The 21,165-nt window shown below is 39.0% G+C and overlaps 2 protein-coding genes across 3 annotated transcripts in view; both read left to right on the top strand.

Annotated features, from left to right (window-relative positions):
- Positions 1 to 14,585, top strand: part of LOC112156503 (ATP-binding cassette sub-family D member 2) — a 26,888-nt gene extending 12,303 nt beyond the window's left edge. The window contains exons 5-10 of the mRNA XM_024288821.2: positions 568 to 662; positions 4,391 to 4,536; positions 6,752 to 6,897; positions 7,630 to 7,714; positions 8,965 to 9,090; positions 9,181 to 14,585. Coding sequence (XP_024144589.1) covers positions 568 to 662; positions 4,391 to 4,536; positions 6,752 to 6,897; positions 7,630 to 7,714; positions 8,965 to 9,090; positions 9,181 to 9,385 — 803 coding nt within the window. The 3' untranslated portion in view covers positions 9,386 to 14,585. The remainder of the gene's footprint in view (positions 1 to 567; positions 663 to 4,390; positions 4,537 to 6,751; positions 6,898 to 7,629; positions 7,715 to 8,964; positions 9,091 to 9,180) is intronic.
- Positions 14,586 to 15,575: 990 nt separating this feature from the next.
- LOC112152630 (kinesin-like protein KIF21A) overlaps positions 15,576 to 21,165 on the top strand; it is a 47,102-nt gene continuing 41,512 nt past the window's right edge. The window contains exon 1 of one of the 2 annotated variants that reach the window (XM_024282323.2): positions 15,576 to 15,992. In XM_024282323.2, the coding sequence (XP_024138091.1) occupies positions 15,949 to 15,992 (44 nt within the window). In that variant the 5' untranslated portion in view covers positions 15,576 to 15,948. The remainder of the gene's footprint in view (positions 15,993 to 21,165) is intronic. The other variant, XM_024282330.2, reaches the window with a different exon arrangement.

The following is a 21,165-nucleotide window of genomic DNA, read 5'->3' on the forward strand; positions in this document are numbered from 1 at the left end:
CGTCCATCCATCATCTGTCATCCATCTACCATATATCCATTCATCATCCATGATCATCTATTATCAATCCATCATCAGTTTATCTGTCATCCATCCATCATCCATCCATCATCCACCATCATCCATTATTCATCCATCATCCACCATAATCCATCCATCATTCATTATGCATCCATTATCTATCCATCATCCATCTATCCATCCATCATCCATCATCCACCATCATCCACCATCATCTAAACCTACTGAATCCCTTTTCTGGGTCACGTGGTTGCTGGAGCCTATCCAATCTACCTTTGTTTGAAGGCACAGTTGACCCTAGTCAAGTTGCCAGCCTGTCACCGGGCTTCTAGAACTTTCTTTGAACTTTGGTCTAAATTCTTCTGGATCCACATTTTTATGCACCATAGCTACAACATATTTGTCTTCATGCTCTATCATCAGCAAACAAAAACTCCACTGATTCCTTTGTCTGGAATGGGATTCCTTTTCCTTCATGGTTTTTCTGTAAACGCAGTCAGTGAGCGAAGTTATGCTGTTGACATTCTCCTGTCATTATCTTTTCAGGTGAAGTGATTGACGTGGACAAAGGCATCGTGTGTGAGAACGTTCCGATCATCACGCCGAGTGCAGACGTTGTGGTGTCCTGCCTGAACCTTAAGGTGCTGCTCCCGATGCCCTCATATTTGCCTTGTTGGGTTACCCTATAAGAGTGTCCAAATCCCCTGACTCCTACAAGACTATATAGCTTGTGAGACTATTGGATTTTAACGTACTTTGAACACAGGCTTATTACTGTTTACGTTTTTTAAATGACAAATATGACAAATTTCCCCAAACATGATTGGTTGACAAGGAAAACATATGACTCCATTAGGTTCTAAAGATGAACATTTTTAGATATTAATACATTTTTCAAAATTCAATTCATTGAGGTCAATATTTGCCAATCCTGTGAGCATAAATGTACGTTAATCTTTTGCAGAAACTTATAGAAATTGGATTTTGGAATTGTTGACCCAGACATCACAAAAAAATGGCGAAGACTATATCTAGTGCACTAAGTAGCGAAGGTATTCGAACAAAACCAGAGGGAGTGATCTATGCTATATCTGTTAGCAATTGAGAAAATTTTCTTGGGATCTTATTAGGAAGGAAATCCATCCTGTAAGTGATAAAGTGAGGTAAGATCACAAGTGTTTGTTTTATATTAGAGTCTAAAATGTACCATTTATGCACATCTGTTGTTTGTTGATCTGAATAACTGAGTTAGTTTGATTTAATTGCTAACAATTTGACACAAGTCTGGACTTCCTCAGCTTCACCTCAAAGCAGCGTTTGGTTTGATCTACTGTGGGACTGTGTCACTATCAGGTAGACGCTGCTTATCAATGTCAAACATCGGCTCACTGGAACAGACCTTTGTGCAGAAAACTACAGCGGAGGGTCAATGTCAGTGCAGCCAACGGGGATAGATAACAAGAAAACCTGCTGACACGGCGCGCACACTGCCGTCATAGACACATCACAGGGATTTTTCTTTCTATTCTTACCATCTCTACCTTAGAACAACAAGACATTAGTGCTTACAAGTGTTATTATCATCCTTCAAAGGAATACAAAAATAAAAACATTTGATTTAACATTGTTATCAAAATAGTGTCTGAAATCCTAAAGCCTTCAAAGAAACATAGCAAAGATTAAAGACGTTCTGGTCAAAAGATTTAGGTTGAACTGAGAGATAACAGCTTTCATGTTGATAAAATCAAACCCCTTTGAGTCCTTTTTTGTTAAAAGATGGACGCTTTGAAAAAAAACTGTTTGGAAGACATTAAAAAGGCAATTAAAATAATAAAAAAAAGGAAAACAACTTAGCAGAAACTTAAGGTGGTTATACATCAAAGGACTAATTAACTAATTGGAAACAGCTGTGGGCTGTACAGTGAGAGTAGTTGGTGCTCTCGCATCACTGCGAGAAAGACCTGGCTCAGATCCCAGATAGGTCCTTTCCTCTAAATCAGGGGTCCCCAAATGTTTTCTTGTGAGGGCCACATAACTATTTTTCTTCTCTGATGTGTGGCTGGGGTCAGTTTGTAGGAAAATGTGTAACAATCACAGCGTGTGTCTAAACATACACATTTGTGGTTTTCCACAAAGCCACGCATGGCCAAATTTATAAATAATTCCTTTCTCTAATCTTCACAAAATAATACTAAAACATTAGAAAAATTAGACCAATAAATAGTCTTTGATCTCCCGTCACCGTTCAGACTGCAGAAGGGTGGAATAAAAAGTCAAGTTCTATGTGGGTCTCGATTGGCCAGATTGAGAAAAAAATACAAATCATTCGTCCCTGGTAGAAATTGGATTGCGAGGCCAAATGTGAAAGCGGGCCAGAGTTTGGGGACGCCTGATCTTGACAGCAGTCTAGATAAAGATGCCGGCTGCACTGACAAGCTGGGTTCCTCTGTTCAGACAAGCCACCTTTTTATATGGCATTACTAACAGTTCTCATTGAGTGTATGCAACGCATTTTCACTCCCATCTCATAATGAATGGAAGTTTGGTTCGGGCCCCCTCTGCGCCACTTTTTGAAATTTTGGGTGTCCCCAAGTCGTCAATTGTGACGCGCTGGCTGTTCCCATTATATCATGGGTCTCCAACCTCAGTCCAGTTTTTCTTATACAGTCAATGGTCACTGCTACAGTGACAAGCTCTTTTCTCAACGCCATAATCATGTAGCCCTCCAGTAAACTCAAAGCACAGAAATAAGAGACCAAACTCTTCATTTTAAGTCCAAAAGGAAAACATTGGTTATGAACTACACAGAGCAAATACAGAATCAGAGGCTTGTGTACAGCAGAAAGATTAAAACGCTGTTGTTACTTCAAACTCCAGGCCTCGAGGGGCAAATTTCTTCATATTTTCCAACTAAACTGTCATTTTAGCTTCTTAGTGGTACAAACATCTGATTCTGGTAATCGGCAGCAGGTAGGGGCTGGATTTCTGGAAAACCAGCAACATCTTAGCCCTCAAGGCCTTAGCTTAACACCCCCGGACTAAACAAAAGCAAGCAAAAAAAAAGCTGCCTAACAAAAACAGGTCAGTGCAACTAGCTTATAATAGCAATAAAACTGCTTTGAAAAAAACAGAAGTGAACTCACATGTTAGGAACACAAAAGGGAACTTTAAAGGGCTTATTAATTATCAGATTATTATTCAGAGTAAACTATATCCATAAATATGTATGTGATCATATATTACCTTTGGCACACTGAAGACGACATTCTTAATGAAAGATGAGGTATTTTTGCGAACTTATTTTACTATCTGAAAGTAAGACGACTCTTTCTCTAAATCTCTGCCTTTCGCTCCTTATGGTGGCCACCCATCTCATGATGTCATCCTAGACCCAGCCTCTCCCACAAAAACAGACAACATCTAAAATTGTGCACAGATGGATGGATATCCATAAAGTGCACATAAAATAAAAACTGATCACCGCTAGCCCCACAAAGAAAGTGTGTTGGTGTGTTAGGGGCAGTGCAGACTTCCTGGAAGGGGCTGTTCCCCATTTTGTGATGTCACAATGTGAGGACCCACTCATTTTCATGGACAGGGAGGGGCTAGTACTCAAAGAGATGTGTGTGAATGAGGCAAAATACTGCTTTGGGAATGTTTTTCGTGAAAATTTAACATTATAATACACTTAAAAACTCAAATAAGTTGATTTAGCTTGAAATTGGAATGTATTAAGCCAAACAGGAAAATTGGATCAATAATTTAAGTCTGTGTGAAGGAAAAGGGTTAAAAATGGAACAACTTTGTTCTTGCTGCTTCGTTTTGGGCAATTAGTCTGCCCATAAATAAAAGTTACAGGTCATGTAATGAGAATAATATTACTAAAAGTGGGCTAGTAATGCCTTACACTACTTCATTATTACAAAAAATAGCATGTAAAGAGTTACTCCCAACCCCACATCTCTGCACCAAATTCAAAAGTGACTTCAGAAGAGTTCAAACCATTGGGGAGCCATTGGGTTGCTGGAGCCTATCCTAGCTACTGTTTTGTGAAGGCCAGTTACACCCTGGACAGGTCGTCAGCCGATCGTAGGACCACACACTCATTCACATGCACATCTAGGGGCAATTTATAATGATCAATGAACCTACAAAACATGTTTTTGGACTCAGCACTACACTATTGTGCAACACCCCAGAAATAATATATTTGTTTATGTCTTGTTATTCAAAATGACATTGTTAGATTTAGACTTTCGAAGGCTTCAACATGCAACTTGATATAAGAAAAAGGCTGATCTCTTGCAGGTTCCACGTCCAAACTCGTTTTCCTCTTGACACCCTGTAATCATCTGTCTCTTCCTCATAGGTGGAGGAAGGTATGCATCTCTTAATCACTGGGCCCAACGGCTGTGGAAAAAGCTCCCTGTTCCGGATCCTGAGCGGCCTGTGGCCCGTCTACGGAGGGCGACTGCACAAACCCTCCCCACAGCACATGTTTTACATCCCTCAGAGGTACAAACAGCTCTGCAGTCATGTGACACTCCTCAACAGCGGCTCCCCCCACAGGCTTTGATCTCCGTACTACTAACGCTCTAAAGTAATTGAACCCCCGTAACAGTATCCGTGTAATATAGCTCGATTCGGAGTGAAATATTTACCACACAGATGATTGAGATTAGCTCCTATACAAATACAGTATTTTCTGTTACATCACAACATTTAGTTCAAGATTTGGACAATAGAAAGCAATATTTTGCTTGTTTCTGCTTCGTCCATATGCTAACTTTATATCTTACCAAGCAGAAACAGAAGGGCCTGTTATGAATTTACCTGATGATAATATGATGTTTGTTAAAATCTAGATTTTTGTGGGGGCTTCATTTATGTATAATGAAGGATTTTAACTGTAGTACTGCAGTAAAACAACAGAAAAGCAAAATCAATAGACAGGGAATTAGGCTGTGGCCCGTCACAGACAGGGAAGAAATGCATACTTAATCATAGTACCGGGACGTGGACCAGTACTGGGACGCGGACTGGTACCGGTCCAATTTAGAATTATCAGTCCGATCAGGTCTGGTCAATCTCTCGGTACCAGGGTTAGGGTACGAACCTGACCGCATTCCAGTTTGGTACTGGGACACGGACTTGACTGGACCAGAACTGGGACGTGGACCGGTCCAAATGAGAATTACCGGTCCGGTCTGGTACTTGATCAGACTGTACCAGAACTGGGACGCGGACCAGTACTGGTCCAATTTAGTGTTACCAGTCTGGTCTGGTCCACATTCCGGTAGCAGATGCGGTACCACGTTAGGGTTAGGATACGGACCCGGACCGCACCGCTTCCGGATCCAATTTAGAGCTACCAGTCTGGTCTGGTCCCCATCCTGCTACCAGACGCGGTACCACCCCAGGGTTAGGGTACAGACCAGACTGCACTGCACCGCTTCCCGGTCCAATTTAGAGTTAGATTAGAGGTAATTTAGAGGTCCAGTCTGGTCTGTTCCCCATTGCTAGACACGGTACCATGTTTGGGTTAGGGTACGGACCAGACTGCATTCTGGCCTAGTACCGGGACGCACCGTGTCCAGTACCACGTCCTGGTTTGGTACCCCTGATTTAATGGGAGCAAAATGATGAGTTGGGGACACCCAAAATGTCAAAAAGTGACTCAGAGGGGGTCCGAGCCAGACGTCCACATATGATGAGTTGGGAGTGAGATGGATCTCCTCCAACCATTCATCTGTCTATCCATTTTCTAAACATACTGAAGCTCTTTTTAGGGTCAGAGAGTTGTTGGAGCCTATCCCAGTTACTGTTGGGCCAAGGGGAAGTGGTCACCAGTCTGTCACATGGCCACACAACCACACACACTCAAGGAAAATTTAGAGTTAACTTATAAAGGATATTTTTGGACTGTGGGACAAAGCCATAGTGCTCTGGACAATATGAAACCTCCACACAGTAAGGTCCAAACTGGGACTTGAACCGGCGCCTTGAGCCGAAAGTGCTGACCACTACACCACTGTATAGCTCTGCTGATTAACTTGTTTAATTGATATTTAGAAAACCTAAAGCCTACTAACCATCCCAAACCATCACTTACCTCTACCGTGCTTGACACGTAGGTCACTTGAGGATCCAGATTTAGTTTTGCTAATATTAATTTTGCTTCCTTCGTTTTTATTCTTTAGCCACAAACCCTCGACAGAAAGCGTTCTATCGAGCGTTCAAACAGAATTTTTCCTCTGCTCCTGATTCACACCAATTTAAAATAAAGAAATACTCAGAAATGCAACTTTGATCTGAGCTTTCTTTATACTGTATATGTTCTCTATCATGAGATGTTAAAAACACCAAAAACACGATTTTCATCAGAGTGGGTCTTTAAGACTACAAACAAGGTTGTATCAAAATCAACTACCTTCCCCCCAAAAACGATAAGAGTGACACAGTAAAGCCCAAAGCTGAACTATAACCCCCCATCAAATGTAACTGTATCCACGCCTCGCCGCAGGAACAGACTCAGCTCACCCCCTGCAGAGCCGTAAATATTTTATACCCAGGATGATACGGCCGCCTCGTTTCCATAACAAACTCCTGCGATAACACGTGTCGAGACACAATCATTGTCTTCCTCCATGTTCTTTGTTGCACACATCCTACAAATTCATCTGCATTTTCTCTAGTCTTACTGGTGTTGATGAAATGCGTGTCCCACCAGGCCATACATGTCAATGGGCTCCCTGAGGGACCAGGTGATCTACCCCGACACGGCGGAGGACATGTCTGCCAGAGGACTCAGCGACAAAGACCTGGAGGCTATTTTAGACATAGTAAACCTAAATCACATTGTCACCAGAGAAGGGGGTAGGTGAAAATGTCATTCCCAACAATACAAGTTTACCTCCCAGCTCTCCAGTTCATAAAGAGCTGTTGGTCTTATGTCAGAGATCAAACAAATGAGGTTGTGTGTTGGATTGTCTAAACGTAACAGTGTGACTGATAGGCAGCCACTAACAAATGAGGCTATTGTTTTAGGCCGACTACTGTAGAAATCTTAATGCTGAAAGAGGGTTTAGTGCATGAATGGTTGCATTGTGGGAACACTGGGAAAGAACGTGGTTGCAAACGTAAATTGGTATGTAAAAAAGGATCTTAGTGGAGCCTGCTGAGAGTTCCTGCTATGAGCCAAATAAATGTCAATACATAAAACAAATTAGTTTTATGGACAATGAGGTCACTTTAGCTTTCAAATTAAGACTCAAGATACCTTCACAACGGAAGGTGTCTAGCATGCGGTGTTCTATGGAGCTAAATTGGGGCCAAAATTATTTGAAACCTAAATATCAATCAATCAATTTATTATTAGTAAAACAAAGTGCTGAAAAGAGATATAAAATCAATAAACAATAACAAAGAGAAACAGTAAAAGCAATGAAACAATAAAAACAATGAAGTAATAAGATACAATGAAACAAGCTGGCCCAATAAAAATTGTAATAAAGCAAATTGAAAAAATATTAGTGTTTGGCCCAAAAAAAGTAAAATTTATACATTTGTTATAAAAGAAAAGCATTTTTTATGATATGCTTTGTCCAGGCTGGGATGCTGAGCTGGACTGGAAGGACGTCCTCTCCGGAGGCGAGAAGCAGAGGATGGGGATGGCCCGGATGTTCTACCACAAGTAAGGAGTGACAGTATCTGTGACATTGGAATCAACGGGCTGATGTGCAGCGCACGCTAATGCCAAACCTTGAAATGACTTGTTTTTCTCATCATTTATGAATAAAATGAGAGATCTTTACCCTCCTTAGAGAGTTTGTCGGTGTCCATATTTTGGACGACCAGGAAATTTATTATAACTTGTTAAACTATCGCAAAAATCAACAGTCAAGTTCCAATATTATTGATAGATTCTTTACTTTTCTACAACCTAATTATTGGATCAGCTTAGTGAGAAACAACGAGAAACAGTTCAGACAACCTTTGGACTTTGATTTTAGGTGACATCACCCATTCATTTGAATTGGGGGAATTATTTTTTACCCATTTAAAATTCTTTCTGATGTCTACCAACTTTCCCAAACCTGGATTTGTCAAAACTGGATGAAAAGTTGAAACAAACACAGACATACCCTGCCTTTCACAGACCACGCCCCTTTTGCTACTTTTAAGTTCAAACGTACTTAATTAGTTTAAAGGGTAACCAAACAGTAAATCCACTTTTTTTTGTCTGTTGACCTCTATAAATGGGGGTTTAAAATTGCTGTCTGTTTGCCCTTGCCACATTTTTGACCAATTAAAAAAAACTAAAATTATCGTCTAAAATTGCCTGAGTGCTGCCCCCTACAGGTTGAAACGAAGTATTACAGTTGAATTTTATGATTGAACTGGTGTAAGTCCCAGAAGTTTTACGTCATCATGCTCTGCAGCTCCAGTATAAAAGCCCCGCCCATCTTCTGTAACAGTTGGTGGTTATCGTGTTAGCTTTAGCATGGCTGGTTGGCGTATAGCACAACTTTCCAGTGAACTTGGAAATGCATAGAAATTTGGAAAAAGCCTAGAAACCCGACTTTAAATAGTTGCACCATAAAGTAAATGTGGATTATTTAATTTATGTAACCACCACCTAGTGGTTATTTGGAAACTGCACCTAGCTCTACTTCCATTTTTCATTTTCAAACTGGCTTCAATTCGGAAGTCAAAGATTTTCCTTTAAGGGGCAATGTGAGCACATTCAGTTAGAAACTTAAAACTAATTTTAGGACTGAAGTACAGGGATTTTAATTATTTTATTTAGGCCTCAAAACATTGAAGACATAGTTAGGATCCCGTATTTTAACCTTTTATTTTTATCTAAGGCATTCGTTTGACCTGAAGTTGTTCTGCTTGCTTTGACTTTGACCTTTAGACTGACTTCCTTTTTCCTGTCAGGCCCAAATATGCGCTGTTGGATGAGTGTACCAGCGCGGTGAGCATCGACGTGGAGGGAAAGATCTTCCAGGCCGCCAAGGACACGGGCATCTCGCTGCTCTCCATCACCCACCGGCCCTCCCTGTGGTCAGCTAAATGTTGCATTTATGTTTGCAAAATTAGCAAACTTTTAAGATGTTTTGTTTATTTTAAAAAAGCGATCTCTTCAACTCACAGGAAGTACCACACCCACCTGCTGCAGTTTGACGGCGAGGGGGGCTGGCGCTTCGAGCAGCTGGACTCGGCGACGCGCCTCTCCCTCACCGAGGAGAAGCAGCGCCTGGAGACGCAGCTGGCCGGCATCCCCGAGATGCAGAGTCGCCTCAACGAGCTTTGCAAGATCCTGGGAGACGACTCTGTCCTCAAAACAGCAGAGGAGTGAGGCGGGAGGGAGGGAGGTGGGGGCTGAGGCCCAGAGAGGGAGGCGATGAAAAACAAAAAAAAATAGAAATGTTTTTTTTTTTGCTCCGAGCCTCTCTTTCCAAAGCAGCAGCGCTCTGGTTTCTTTTCTTCTTTGTTTCCTTTCGTCTAAATTTGATTAATCTTCTGTTTTTACGCCTCAAAAAACGTCACTAATTAAGAGGAACAATGCAGACGGAGCTTCGTGAAATCAAGGCACTTTACTCTGCTGTTAGCAATGAGGAAATGAATGTTTTCATGTGGAGCCACTATGATTTTACGAACAGTATTCCAGGTATCCTGCACTGATCCGTGCGTTTATATTTACCTCTGAAATCCACGTGAACATTTTTTTGTTGTGTTTTTAGCCTCTGTGCAGATCCAATGTGTGTTCCATTCAGGCTCAGACTCTCCGGGGTTTATTATTAGAACGGTTAGTGACGCAGGCCTCGCTCCAGACCTGCGGGATTCTGGGTTATTGCACAAATACAATGACGCGGGCCGGCTGCTCTGTCAGGGCGACACGTATGTGCAAACATGAAGCCGATCAGGCGGAGGATACGCCGACGCTTGGCCTGCTCTGCAGAAACTACAACTCTTCTGTGTAGATTTCTTTTTTGTTTTTTGTCTTACTAAAAAAATAATCTTATCAAGAAAGTTTTTTGATAATCCAGGTCGAAGGCTATGTCCGAATTCCTTCCTTACTCACTATATAGTTTTGCTGTTCGAAACTGCAATTCCCAAAAAGTCTTTAGCGTGCATTGACGCTCTCTACATCACTTAATATAGACCACAATGCATTGCCGTACAACAATTTAAAAAAAAAAAACGTGTTTAAGTGTAATTTTTTAGTAAACCATCCTCATTTTCATCATCAGAAAACAGTGGAGTCACAAATAGACGTGAAATGTTCGTATTGATTTGAAATTTTCTTCGTGAATCAGTGACATCATATCCAGCGTTTAGCAAAATGAAAGTAAAGTCATTTTGCTAAACGAAAATCCAGATGACTAGATAGTCAGGCACTGTATAGTTTTTTAGTAGTTAGGGATTAGGGTGGGAATTCAGACTTCAGAATTTATTTTTATGCTACGTTCACACCAGGCATGTGTTCACACTGGACAAAAAGGGAGGGGCTTCCCCTTCTTTTTTCTACTGTTTACTAGCGCGACGACAGTTGGGCCGAATCCGAATTCTTTCCCTACCCCTCTAATTGTAGGGCCGTTTGAAGAGGTGGGGGTGTACAAAATAGTTTTTTAAGGGCTAACCGTCGCGGCGGAAGGATACTGAGCCCGCCACTGCATGGGTGCTTCGTGTCTCGCCATGCCACGGAGGAAAAATCTATTTCTTCACTTGGGTGTGCTCTGAAGCGCATACGTTTACATTTAAATGTAAGTAATGTTGACTTTTTTTAAGTTAAAAAACGTACTTCCGAGGGCTAGCGGCTACGTGCTAACGTAGCTAACCAGCGACTATTGATGACATCATCGAGTGGGAGTGACGTCAGAATTTGAAGACACTATTTTCCCATAACTCTCCGTTTGGAGGGCTAAATGTAGAGGTAGGGGAAGAATTCGGATTCGGACTTAGGAGAGGTTTAGTGCAAAATGTGGAATTGTTGCAAATCACGCTTTTTCTTTCACGGCTCCCTTCCGATATACGAAAGACTTGTCGTATAAATGCGTCCAGATGCAAATCGCAGTTATTAATTTCTCCTGTGCGATCAATTGTCAAACGGTTGGGACATCCGTGAATTAAACGGAACGTCATCTATGCGTCGCTACCAAATCCAAGTCACTGATTGGTCAAATTAGGCGCATTTTGTATTTAGAGGCCGAACATGATCGTAGGAAGTCGTGACGCCAGACTGTGAGAATTTCACTGAAATGCACATACATGTATGTTTACATTAACTTTACGCTTAAATTGGTAACTTGAACGTGTGTTGACGAGTGAACGTAGCTTTAAAGTAGGAATTCTTGGTAAGATCCCCCAAGATTTTTATCTTTTTTTAATAGGATTTTTTTTCTAAGTTTAGGAATTTTTCAATGATTTATAGGGGATTTTGTTTTTACCGTGTTGGACCGATCTGAGTCTGAGCCTGTTCACACATGTGATTCCAATGGGAGCTCATTGTAGTGTATCCATGCACTTTAATCTTTCTGATGATGTCAGAATCAGTTGAATATGGTCAGAATAACATTTCATGATAGCGTAGTTAGATGACTTGTTTGTAGATTTTTAAGGTTTAGTTTGTTAACTCTGGGATGCCTAAACTCCTTCAACTAAAGTGAGTTTTATTCCGGTTGTTGTTCAGGTTGGATTGACTTCTGTGGGTCAGAAGTTGCAATACTGTGAAGTTAGTCATTTGTCTCAGAAACAATCATAACATTCTTAAGCGTCTTTCTTTTAAACCTGTGTTCTACTTCCTGCAGAATCAGTACATAAACCAGAGAACATTTACCTTATTAAGTCTGGTTATACTCCTCCAGAGGCGTTTTATCTTGATCTCAGCGGAGCTTCGCAGTTTATTTCCAAGACATCACCATGATCTAAATGATCATACTGGTAAAACATTTCAGGTGCATTTCTGTGGTGGTACCTTCTAACTGGTATGGCAAGCCATTGAGGTCAAATTTCATCAGAATTTGTGCCACAAAATGATTACATTTAGCTACAAAAAAAGAAGAATCAGAATTAATTTAGGATTATAATAAACTTTAGATTAGTAAAAGAATAAGAATCTCACATTCCTAGAAGTTTACTTAATTCTATGGTGAGAATGTTAGCTCACATTTAATAAAGTAAATGTAACTAAATTACAGAAAACACCTTAAGGGGCATTTATTGCCCTCAAAAACCATAGAAAATGTCATTTTGTCCAACAATTTTTCCACTTTTTTTTAAGTGAAACATTTTAGCAGCTACATGTCAGGGCACTTGCTAACTGATATGGAAAGCCAATACGATCAAACATTGCCTGAATTTGTCAAAAACAGTAAAGTTTGGCCACAAAAAACAGTCAAAATTATTTTACTGTCATGAAAATGAAAGATTTCACATCCTTAGAAATGAACTTACATCCTAAAACACCCTCAGGGGCACCTGCTGTCAACAAAAAACATAGAAAACGTAATTTTGTGTAACACTTTCCACCGACTATTATGTAATTAGTGAAGCAATTCTATAGGAGTTTGATTAATGGAGAAAAGTAAAGCTTTGGGGCAAAATATGGCAAGCAAATTGGGCCAAAAATGCCAGCTTTTTTTTTTTCATTAAAATTACATGTTATACAATGTTTTGTTAATTTGGAAGTTATAATTACACATAAGGCTTGTTTAAAAACATTGTGAAATTACCATTTGAATGTGCATACAAAACTACATTGAGTGTTAGAGTGTCTATAAAAACTTTTAGATTAGTTACTTATTACGCACTGTTATGTGTTTTTTTGTTTGTTTGTTTTTTTGTTTTGCATGAAGTTGGATGAAAACTATTAAAACTAAGCTATAACATTTGAAATGAAAGACCCAGTTAAAAGCAAATTCTGAGTTGTTGCTACGGCTTTTTCTTCACACGTGCTTTTCTTCAATTATCCTATAAACTATTTTGGGGTTTTTGTTAAAACTTTTATAAACTACAGTTCATATTTCAAAAAACGTAATACATTTTTTAACTTAGAAATGGCAGAACAATTCAAATTTACAAAAAAACCCAAGAAATACTTAAAAAAATACATAAATAAATTTGTTTAAAAGTGTTAATTGAAAATTAAGATTGAAAAACTAAGAAAAAGTTTGACTTTAACCCAACTTTGCAGCATAAATCCAGATTTTTGACTCTGTGGTTTGCCATAAATTCTGCAAATTCTGCAGGACTCAGTACGTACCAGCGTCGGTAGTGGAGCTCTGGTTTAACCAAACATCTATCAACATTTCCTCATTTTATTAGCTGGTTTTGGATTTTATATCTAAAAAAGCCGTTAACTAAGCCCAGAAAGGGATGACTTCAATCCCAATCTGCATGAAAATACAGATCATGTTTGTAAAAAGACAATCCGTCAATAGATGCACTGCTTTATCTGACGTAGATGATTTTGAATCTTCAAGAAATGCTTATGTTTAGTTGAGTTTGGTAAAAGCTTTATAGATTATTATAGGAATAACTGATAGTGTTGCACATCAAAGTTTAGCTTTCAGGTCTTTTGTAAGCCTTTGTCTTAAACTTTGACTCAGCTTTTCCAGCAGAGAACAGATCCCTGCTGTGATCAAAGCCAGTCTTAATTTCCCAAGAAATTTTTAAAAAGTAAAAAAAAAAAAGCAGCAAAAATGGAGACTTAAATATTGAATTGCTGTCATTTTCATACATTTATGAACTTATGATGAACTTTAAAAATCCAGACTGCAAAAAGCTAGATGTCGTTTTATTCCTTTTTATTTTGACGAGGCTGTTTTCTGTGCAGATGATGTTGACAGAAGAGCAGCAAGTTGCTGAATGACATAAAGTCTGTTTGATGGAAATAATAGGAAATTATGAGGTGCCTCTTTTCATTTTTATATATATATATTTTTGTTTGTCATTCTCCCAAGCAAAAAAAAGAAAAAAAAAAGTGTAAACAGAAATTGTTTATCTACATTCTGAAGCGGAAAGATGTAAATTTTGACATAACAAATGCTGGATGTGTCATTTTGAACGCTTTGACAATGATGTGTTTCTGCTGCCCCCTAGTGACTGAAAACATACACTGCACCTGGAATTGGACTTGTTTTAAAGGGCCTATGTCATGCTAAATTGTCTTTTTTGAAATTTTAGGTGTATTTAAATTTTATTTTTTTTCACAAGAAACAACCTCAAAGTGGTATTTTGCTCCATTTGAGCATTTTTCAATTTTCCCTTCCAATCCACAAACCCACATGGAGCGAAAGGCGGAGCCTCAGAGGAAAAGAGTAGGAAAGGTCACAAAAATAACTCATAAATAATTTGTTCTTTAGTGTCTGTCTGTAAGTCTGAAAGACTTATGAAAAGCATGATATAGTCCATTTAAAAATTTTAACCACTTTTTTTGTTTTTGCCCTTGTAGAATTGATGAAATGTTTTAATACTTGCTGTTGATACTGTGAGAATTTATTGCTGTAAATTTCCCCTAACCAATAAAGCTTTCCTGTGAGGAGATTGAGAATGTACCCGAAGAGTTGCAAACCCTTATATGGTCAATGCTCGTCATCGAGTCAATCAAGTTTCCTCTTTATTTAAAAAGTATAATTATAAAACGTTTTAGGTTTCAGTTTTGTGATCTGGGTCAATTCTCTGTCAGTGCATCAACTTTCTAGCAGAGAAATGAAAGGATAAGTGATCATTTTTTTAAGTTGAGAATGTAACTGCAGGATAAATTGTTTTTTTTTTTAATATCATCTCATGAATACACGTCAGCAAACCCTTCTGTTCAAAAACTAACTCGCTAATGTCACTTTACCTTCCAAGATGAAGTAAACGATGATGTATTCTTGTAAATAAAACAAGACATTGAGGCATCAAAAGTAAGTCATGTTGTTTTTCTTCATCAGATCTTGTTTTTGTATGAAATGTCTTAAGGTGTGTTTTGCATAAAAAATGTTAAAAACAGGTAAATAAAACAAAATAAAAACGGGTTGTAACAAAATATTACATATATTTAACAGCTTTTTCTTCCCACTTAAAATACAATATGCATTCAAATTGTAATAGTATATATATTTATTTATTATATTCCAACATACTAAGTAGCATGTTTGCATATTTTTGTTTTAATACACTGTATGCCTGTTATAACTTTAGCATAATATAATATAGATATGTTTTTTTATAAAAAAAAATATTAATTGATAAAATTCATATTTATTGCAGTAATATATATTGGCCACTAGATGGCAGACTTTGAGCTGTTTAAAGTGTAAAGAAAGGCTTTCTGTTTGAAAAGGGCACGCCGAAATTGGATTATTTATAGGGGAGTTGTAAATTTGAACAGTTTACCAAATTTGTTCGCCTTTTAATATTTTTTTAAGTTTATAATTGTTATTTTCTTCAGTGTGTTACTCACTTTTAAATATTTTTGTTAGAATATAACCTCCAAAAACCGTTTTATTGTATTTTTATTTCATTTTATCTTGTGGTGACATACCCCGCTCGGATTGGTACAGCTCGGGGCGAAGGGGGAGGAGTCCCCGCGTGCGTCCTTCGTCTTGAGTGAATCACGTCACTCCCTCGCGCGCTCCCCGCACACTCACAGATTACCGGGTCTGGAGGTTGTTGGAAGATGCCGCTGGAGAGGTGACCGCCGCCGGGGCTGCCGAGGCTCACCGTCCAGCCGGCGGGACTCGACCTAAAAAACCGCCGTTTGGAAATGTGAAGGATATCCTCGCGGAGGCGACTGAAGAAGATAGTAGCGCTTATTATATCGCGAGGTGTTGAAAGAAGGAGGAGGAGGAGGGGGGAGGGACGGCCGAGGATAAGAGGATAAAGGAAAAAGGGAAATCGAGCTATATTTAAGCGGACTATTACGGCGCGAGCATGGGCAGCGGCGCGGATGAAAGCACGGTGCGCGTGGCCCTGAGGTAAGGATGCTGCTGTGTCACACCTGCTATCCCGCCTCAGCATCAGACACTGTAAACACCATCTTCCCCCTACTCTCCCCGTGCTCTTATTTTGAAAATATACGGATATAACCTTCATGTAAATGAGCTTCCTTTAATACCAGGTAGTGAATTTATGAATGATTAAACTAAACTGCTGCAACATTAGCTAGCTTTATTAGTATAAGCTTTTATTTTGGTAATTCGTCTTCCTGTTGTGTGGGTGTTTTGATTGGCCTGATCTGACCTCTGCCCCAAAGCTACTGTGCAGTCTTAACAATACATTAAAAAAAAAACTATGAATAGAAATACACAATGGTGGGTCCTCTCTATTAGGGTGTTGAAATCTAAAATGTCATGCGAGCTCTCTGGAGGAGGAGAAGGAGACAAAAGCTGCCGCCTCTCGCATTTCTCCTCTTCCTCAGCTCCCTGTCCTGCTTGTTATTCAGACTTTGACCCAGAACTCTGTTTACTGAGCCAGCTCGGTTTACAAGGCCAAACCGGCCGCCTCCTTCACAGACTAAATAATCCATACTGAACAACCTTTCCTCATCAATACCGTTGGCTGAACTAAAAAAAGCTCTTATTGTGGAAACTTTATTAAATTCTTTTTTACATCTGAAAAGTTCTGTTGTCTATAAAACAACATTTACTGCTCTCCCTTTTGGTTTATTGATTAATCAGAAAGCTTATACATTATATTTGATTGTCGGGGTTTCAATTTCAAAGCTTTACAAAATACAACTTGATATATATATTAAATGCAACCTATAAATTATTCTGAATCACTCTATAATTTTTTAAGAATATTTTAGAATATTGTATATGAGAACTGGACTGAGTGGCCGCTTCCCCCTTCATGATCCAAACAGGAAGTACCCAAAATCCCACAGACTTCTATAGAGAAATAAACCGCTATTATTCAGTCATTCTATTTGTGAGAATAACCATTCTTGATCTGATTCCTTATTTAACTTGTTCTTGATAATCCTATTTTTTTTCTGTAGTTCAAGTTATTTAAGTTATGAACTGGCCGATCCGATGCTTTGATAGAAGTGCATAGTCTCACATAAAACATTTAAAATGTTTGAAAGATTTCAAGTAATCAGAAAAACATCATAAGCCCATGGAGCTGGAGCAATGGCATCCGCTACGATAGGACCCGCAGATAACTCGCTGGCAAGCATAGGGGGCGTGATCACTCCAGTTCAATGACTCTGTGACAGACTGGCGACCTGTCCAAAGTGTATCCCGCCTTTTCCCTACAGTAACCAGAACAGTCCCTGGCAACCCGGCGGCCCCAGCGGGTTGAAAAAAAATGGATTCGGGACGAAAATCCTCGCATTGAGAGGCCATATTGGAAGTATTTTTCTACCCTTTGATTGAGTCTATGAAAACATCACATGCCCAAAGCAGAGTCCCTGATTGGTTGGTGCTCAAATGGCGCCACAAGACCTCAGATTGCATCTGAACATTGATTTACGGTAATATTGAAACTGGACGGCCCTGTTGCATGAATCGCCTCTGGTGTGGATGCACCATAAGGGATGTGGATTTCCAACAAGCTCACCCCTGATTGGCAAGAGTGGTTGCTATAGAAATGATGACTCAGACTATTCAGATCGATCACTGCTCACTGACAATATCTGGTTCCAACAAGATTATGTCCATATTGCTAAAAGATTGGGACTATATTGACTGCATTTAATTGTAACCGGAAGGAAGTCATTTTCTATGGTTGATGTCCATATGTAGATTTGTGTTCTGTTTTTTTTAAACAACAAGTATGACATCACAAATTTGCCAAAGTAAAAACCTAAAAAAAATCGGAATGTTTTACAAAGACTATTTATGATATTATTCCCGATCATTTATTTGAAAGTAAAAGTGAATAAAGATTTTCAAATGTCAAAACATTCCATCGCAATGTATTGTGTTCTATAATTGCCAATAAAGTTAGTATCGTTGCTAATTTTTCATAGAGACTTCTGGGAAATTTCCAGTGCATCTGGGTTTTGGAATTGTAGATTCAGACGGTCTGAATAAATGTTGAAGGCCCTATATAGTGCTCTAAGTAATGAGGGAATTCGGACACAATTTAATACAGGTTCATTGAAACATGCTTCAAAATTGATCCGTTCTTTAGTTTTTAATTTCACTACCAATGTTCAGTCATGAATAAGTTTATCCAAGCTAATCAAAAACGAAGTTACTACTTCTTCAATATTCTATTAATTCTCTTCATCTTGAGTCCTTTTTTCCAAATGGAAAGCATTAGACAATGCTTAAGTTAAAAATTAGGGATGTAAATGTTGACGCGTTAACGCGCGATTAATAAAACATAATTAATTTGTTAATATTTATTAATCAGGCTCAGGCGTCCTGCCGTGCAGCTGTGAGTTTAGCATAATAAAACTCTGTCCAAAATAAACTTAAACTTTTTTTTACATTCTGTGATCGAGATTTTGTTACATTAAAGAGATAATATGGCATTTATTTGTAGTTTTTGGACAAAACCGATCTTCTATTTTGATAATAAGACGGAGAACGAACGCCATTCTGACGGCTGTATTGCAGCAGCAGCAGCAGTGCACTCGCTATGAACCTCAGGGGGGCGGAGCAAAACTGAGATGTCTGCTATTAGAAGTCTAACAACGAGAAACCCAACCATTGTTTTATTTTGCGATGGGGACCTACGTGAATTTTCCACAATAATGAACATCTGTGTTTAAAAATTGAGGAAACTCTGCGGTTCTCCTTGAAAATCCCGCCCACCAACACGTGACAGTCGAACAGTTAAGAGTGGACAGACACGCCCCCACCTGAGAACAGCCGACCTGAAATCCAGCTGGATCAAACTTCTCCCAAAAAAGCGGTTTTATTATTTTTCACAAGCATAATAAAGAAAGTTGGTGAGAAAAAGGGAAAAAGCTGGAAAAAACAAAATAGAATTCCAGGTAAAATGTAAAATAGACAGCAGTGTTCTTAGAAGAGAAATTTTTATGGGCTGCCTGGTGTAACTTTAGCCTGGATTTTTATTTTTATTTTTTTTTTCATTCAAAAACCTGTTGATTATTGTGTGGACAAATTTTATTCTTTTTGTTTTTATAAAACTACACCTAAAACTTTCATTCTAATTTGTAAAAACTGTTTTTTAAACATTTTTGGGGTTCCCATTGCAAAATGAATCACATTTTTCCAGACAGAATTTTCTGTTTTTGCATGATTTTATGTACTATGTGTAAATACAACATGGAAAAATGACAAATAAAGGTAGTGTTACCTATGTGCGGTAATGCTGATTAAAATTGATACCAAATTAACAACCAGGTAAATTCTCAAATTGAAAATATAGAGGTAAATTCAAAAGTAGACAAAGACAGAATTTTAGACCCTAGGTTACAAAGGGTAAAAAGTAAACGTTATTTGTATGTGATTTAACATTATAATTATTTGCAGAAAAGTGGCTGGCAAATACTGTAAATAAAAAAAAATATTTTTGATTTTTTATCGATTCCTGGCTCTAGTAAAAGTACAATCTGGTGGGCATGGGCATTGTAATGTCAAATGGTAAAAACTCCTTAATACACAATTATAATAATTTTGTTGTTTGCTGATTAAATTAAACATTACATGTAGACGTGATTGGAGATGTTTATTCCTTTTACTTTACCTGCTACGTTAAATGGCGCCAATGTGGAACCATATTTTTTTTAGCCTCATCGTCTCCCTTCTTTGTTGGACATCGCGATGAGGAACTCTGGACGTTTCAGAACTGAACAAATTGGCGGGACAAACAAGTGTGTCAGTTGTTTTGACACAAAAGTTGAGTAGTCTGTGATTAAAATGAGAACTCTCCAATATAAGCCCATATTGGATTGCTAAGGTTTCATGTTCACAATAATGAGTCCAAGTAAAGTACGATTATGTTTCTCTGGCTTCAGTAATTTCCTTTAAAAAGTGATTCAATCCGGAAGTCGAATGGAACTAAATGAGATGGCCAAACCTAGAGGTCATGTGACTAGCTAATTTACCCTAACCCTAACCCGTCACCACAATTCTTCAAAAATTAACAATTGGGTAGGGCTAACATGCCAGGTTACAAAGATTGCAAGAAGATTCTCAAACTCAGCATGAGTGTGCTCTTCTCAGACTTCAGCTGTGGAGCCTAAAATGCTTTGTCACCGTTCTCCCAGAACCCCTCTATCAGTCACACGTCTCTCATTTTGCCCCGTAAGCTCTGTCAATGCAGTAACGGTCAGGGAAAGCTATACACCTTCCTTTGACGTCGAGTCATTTTAATTCAGACTGTTGCTGTAAGAAACGAAGGAATATTTTTTAATCCTCCTGCTATATCCTAGGCATGTTTTAATTGAAAGTGGGTTCATTTGGACCCCACAAGACAGTGCAGGGAACTTTTATTTTCAATGATTTTCCATCTTCATTGGTTCCCAATGGCAGACATGATTTCCTGTCCACCTTGTCCACCTTTGTCATGGGAGGGATAACACATCAATGTAAGGGTGGGGTCACCTAGACCCCATAAGAGAGCACGAGGATTAAGACAGAACTTATTACTGTGGGGGTAAGGCAAACTATTCCATAAGTATTCCAGAGGTTTATTCATATAAATCCATCCATCCATCCATTTTCCTGACCGCTTCTTCCCTGTCGGGGTCGCGGGGGTGCCGGAGCCTAACCCGGCTACTGATGGGCGAAGGCGGGGTACACCGGACAGGTCACCAGTCTGTCGCAGGGCCTCATATAAATCCCTCCTGCAATTGTTGTTGCTTCATTCTTAAAATCAGCCTCATCTGGAACTCCTTCAAAGATCTCACCGGGTGGTAAACAAATTATGTTGAGAACAGCTAAGAAATAGATACAAGAACTGGTCAATGACTGGTAATGTTACTATAGTAACTCAACATTGTCTACTTCAAGGAATAAATTCACGTTTGGGCAGAAATCTTCCATTAGTGAGAACATTGAGGATTAAACATTGCTGGATCTTCCAGCAGTAGAGCAATCCAAGCAATCCAGGCAATGAAGGAAGGAGTTGCTATGGACAAGATATTTGAAGGTTCTGGAGTGTCCTAGCCAGTCTCTGGATCTCAATCCAATAGAGAATCTGTGGAGGGAGTTGAAAAAAAACGGA

This window comes from Oryzias melastigma, linkage group LG23 (assembly GCF_002922805.2).
Source record: "Oryzias melastigma strain HK-1 linkage group LG23, ASM292280v2, whole genome shotgun sequence".
Taxonomy (NCBI): domain Eukaryota; kingdom Metazoa; phylum Chordata; class Actinopteri; order Beloniformes; family Adrianichthyidae; genus Oryzias; species Oryzias melastigma.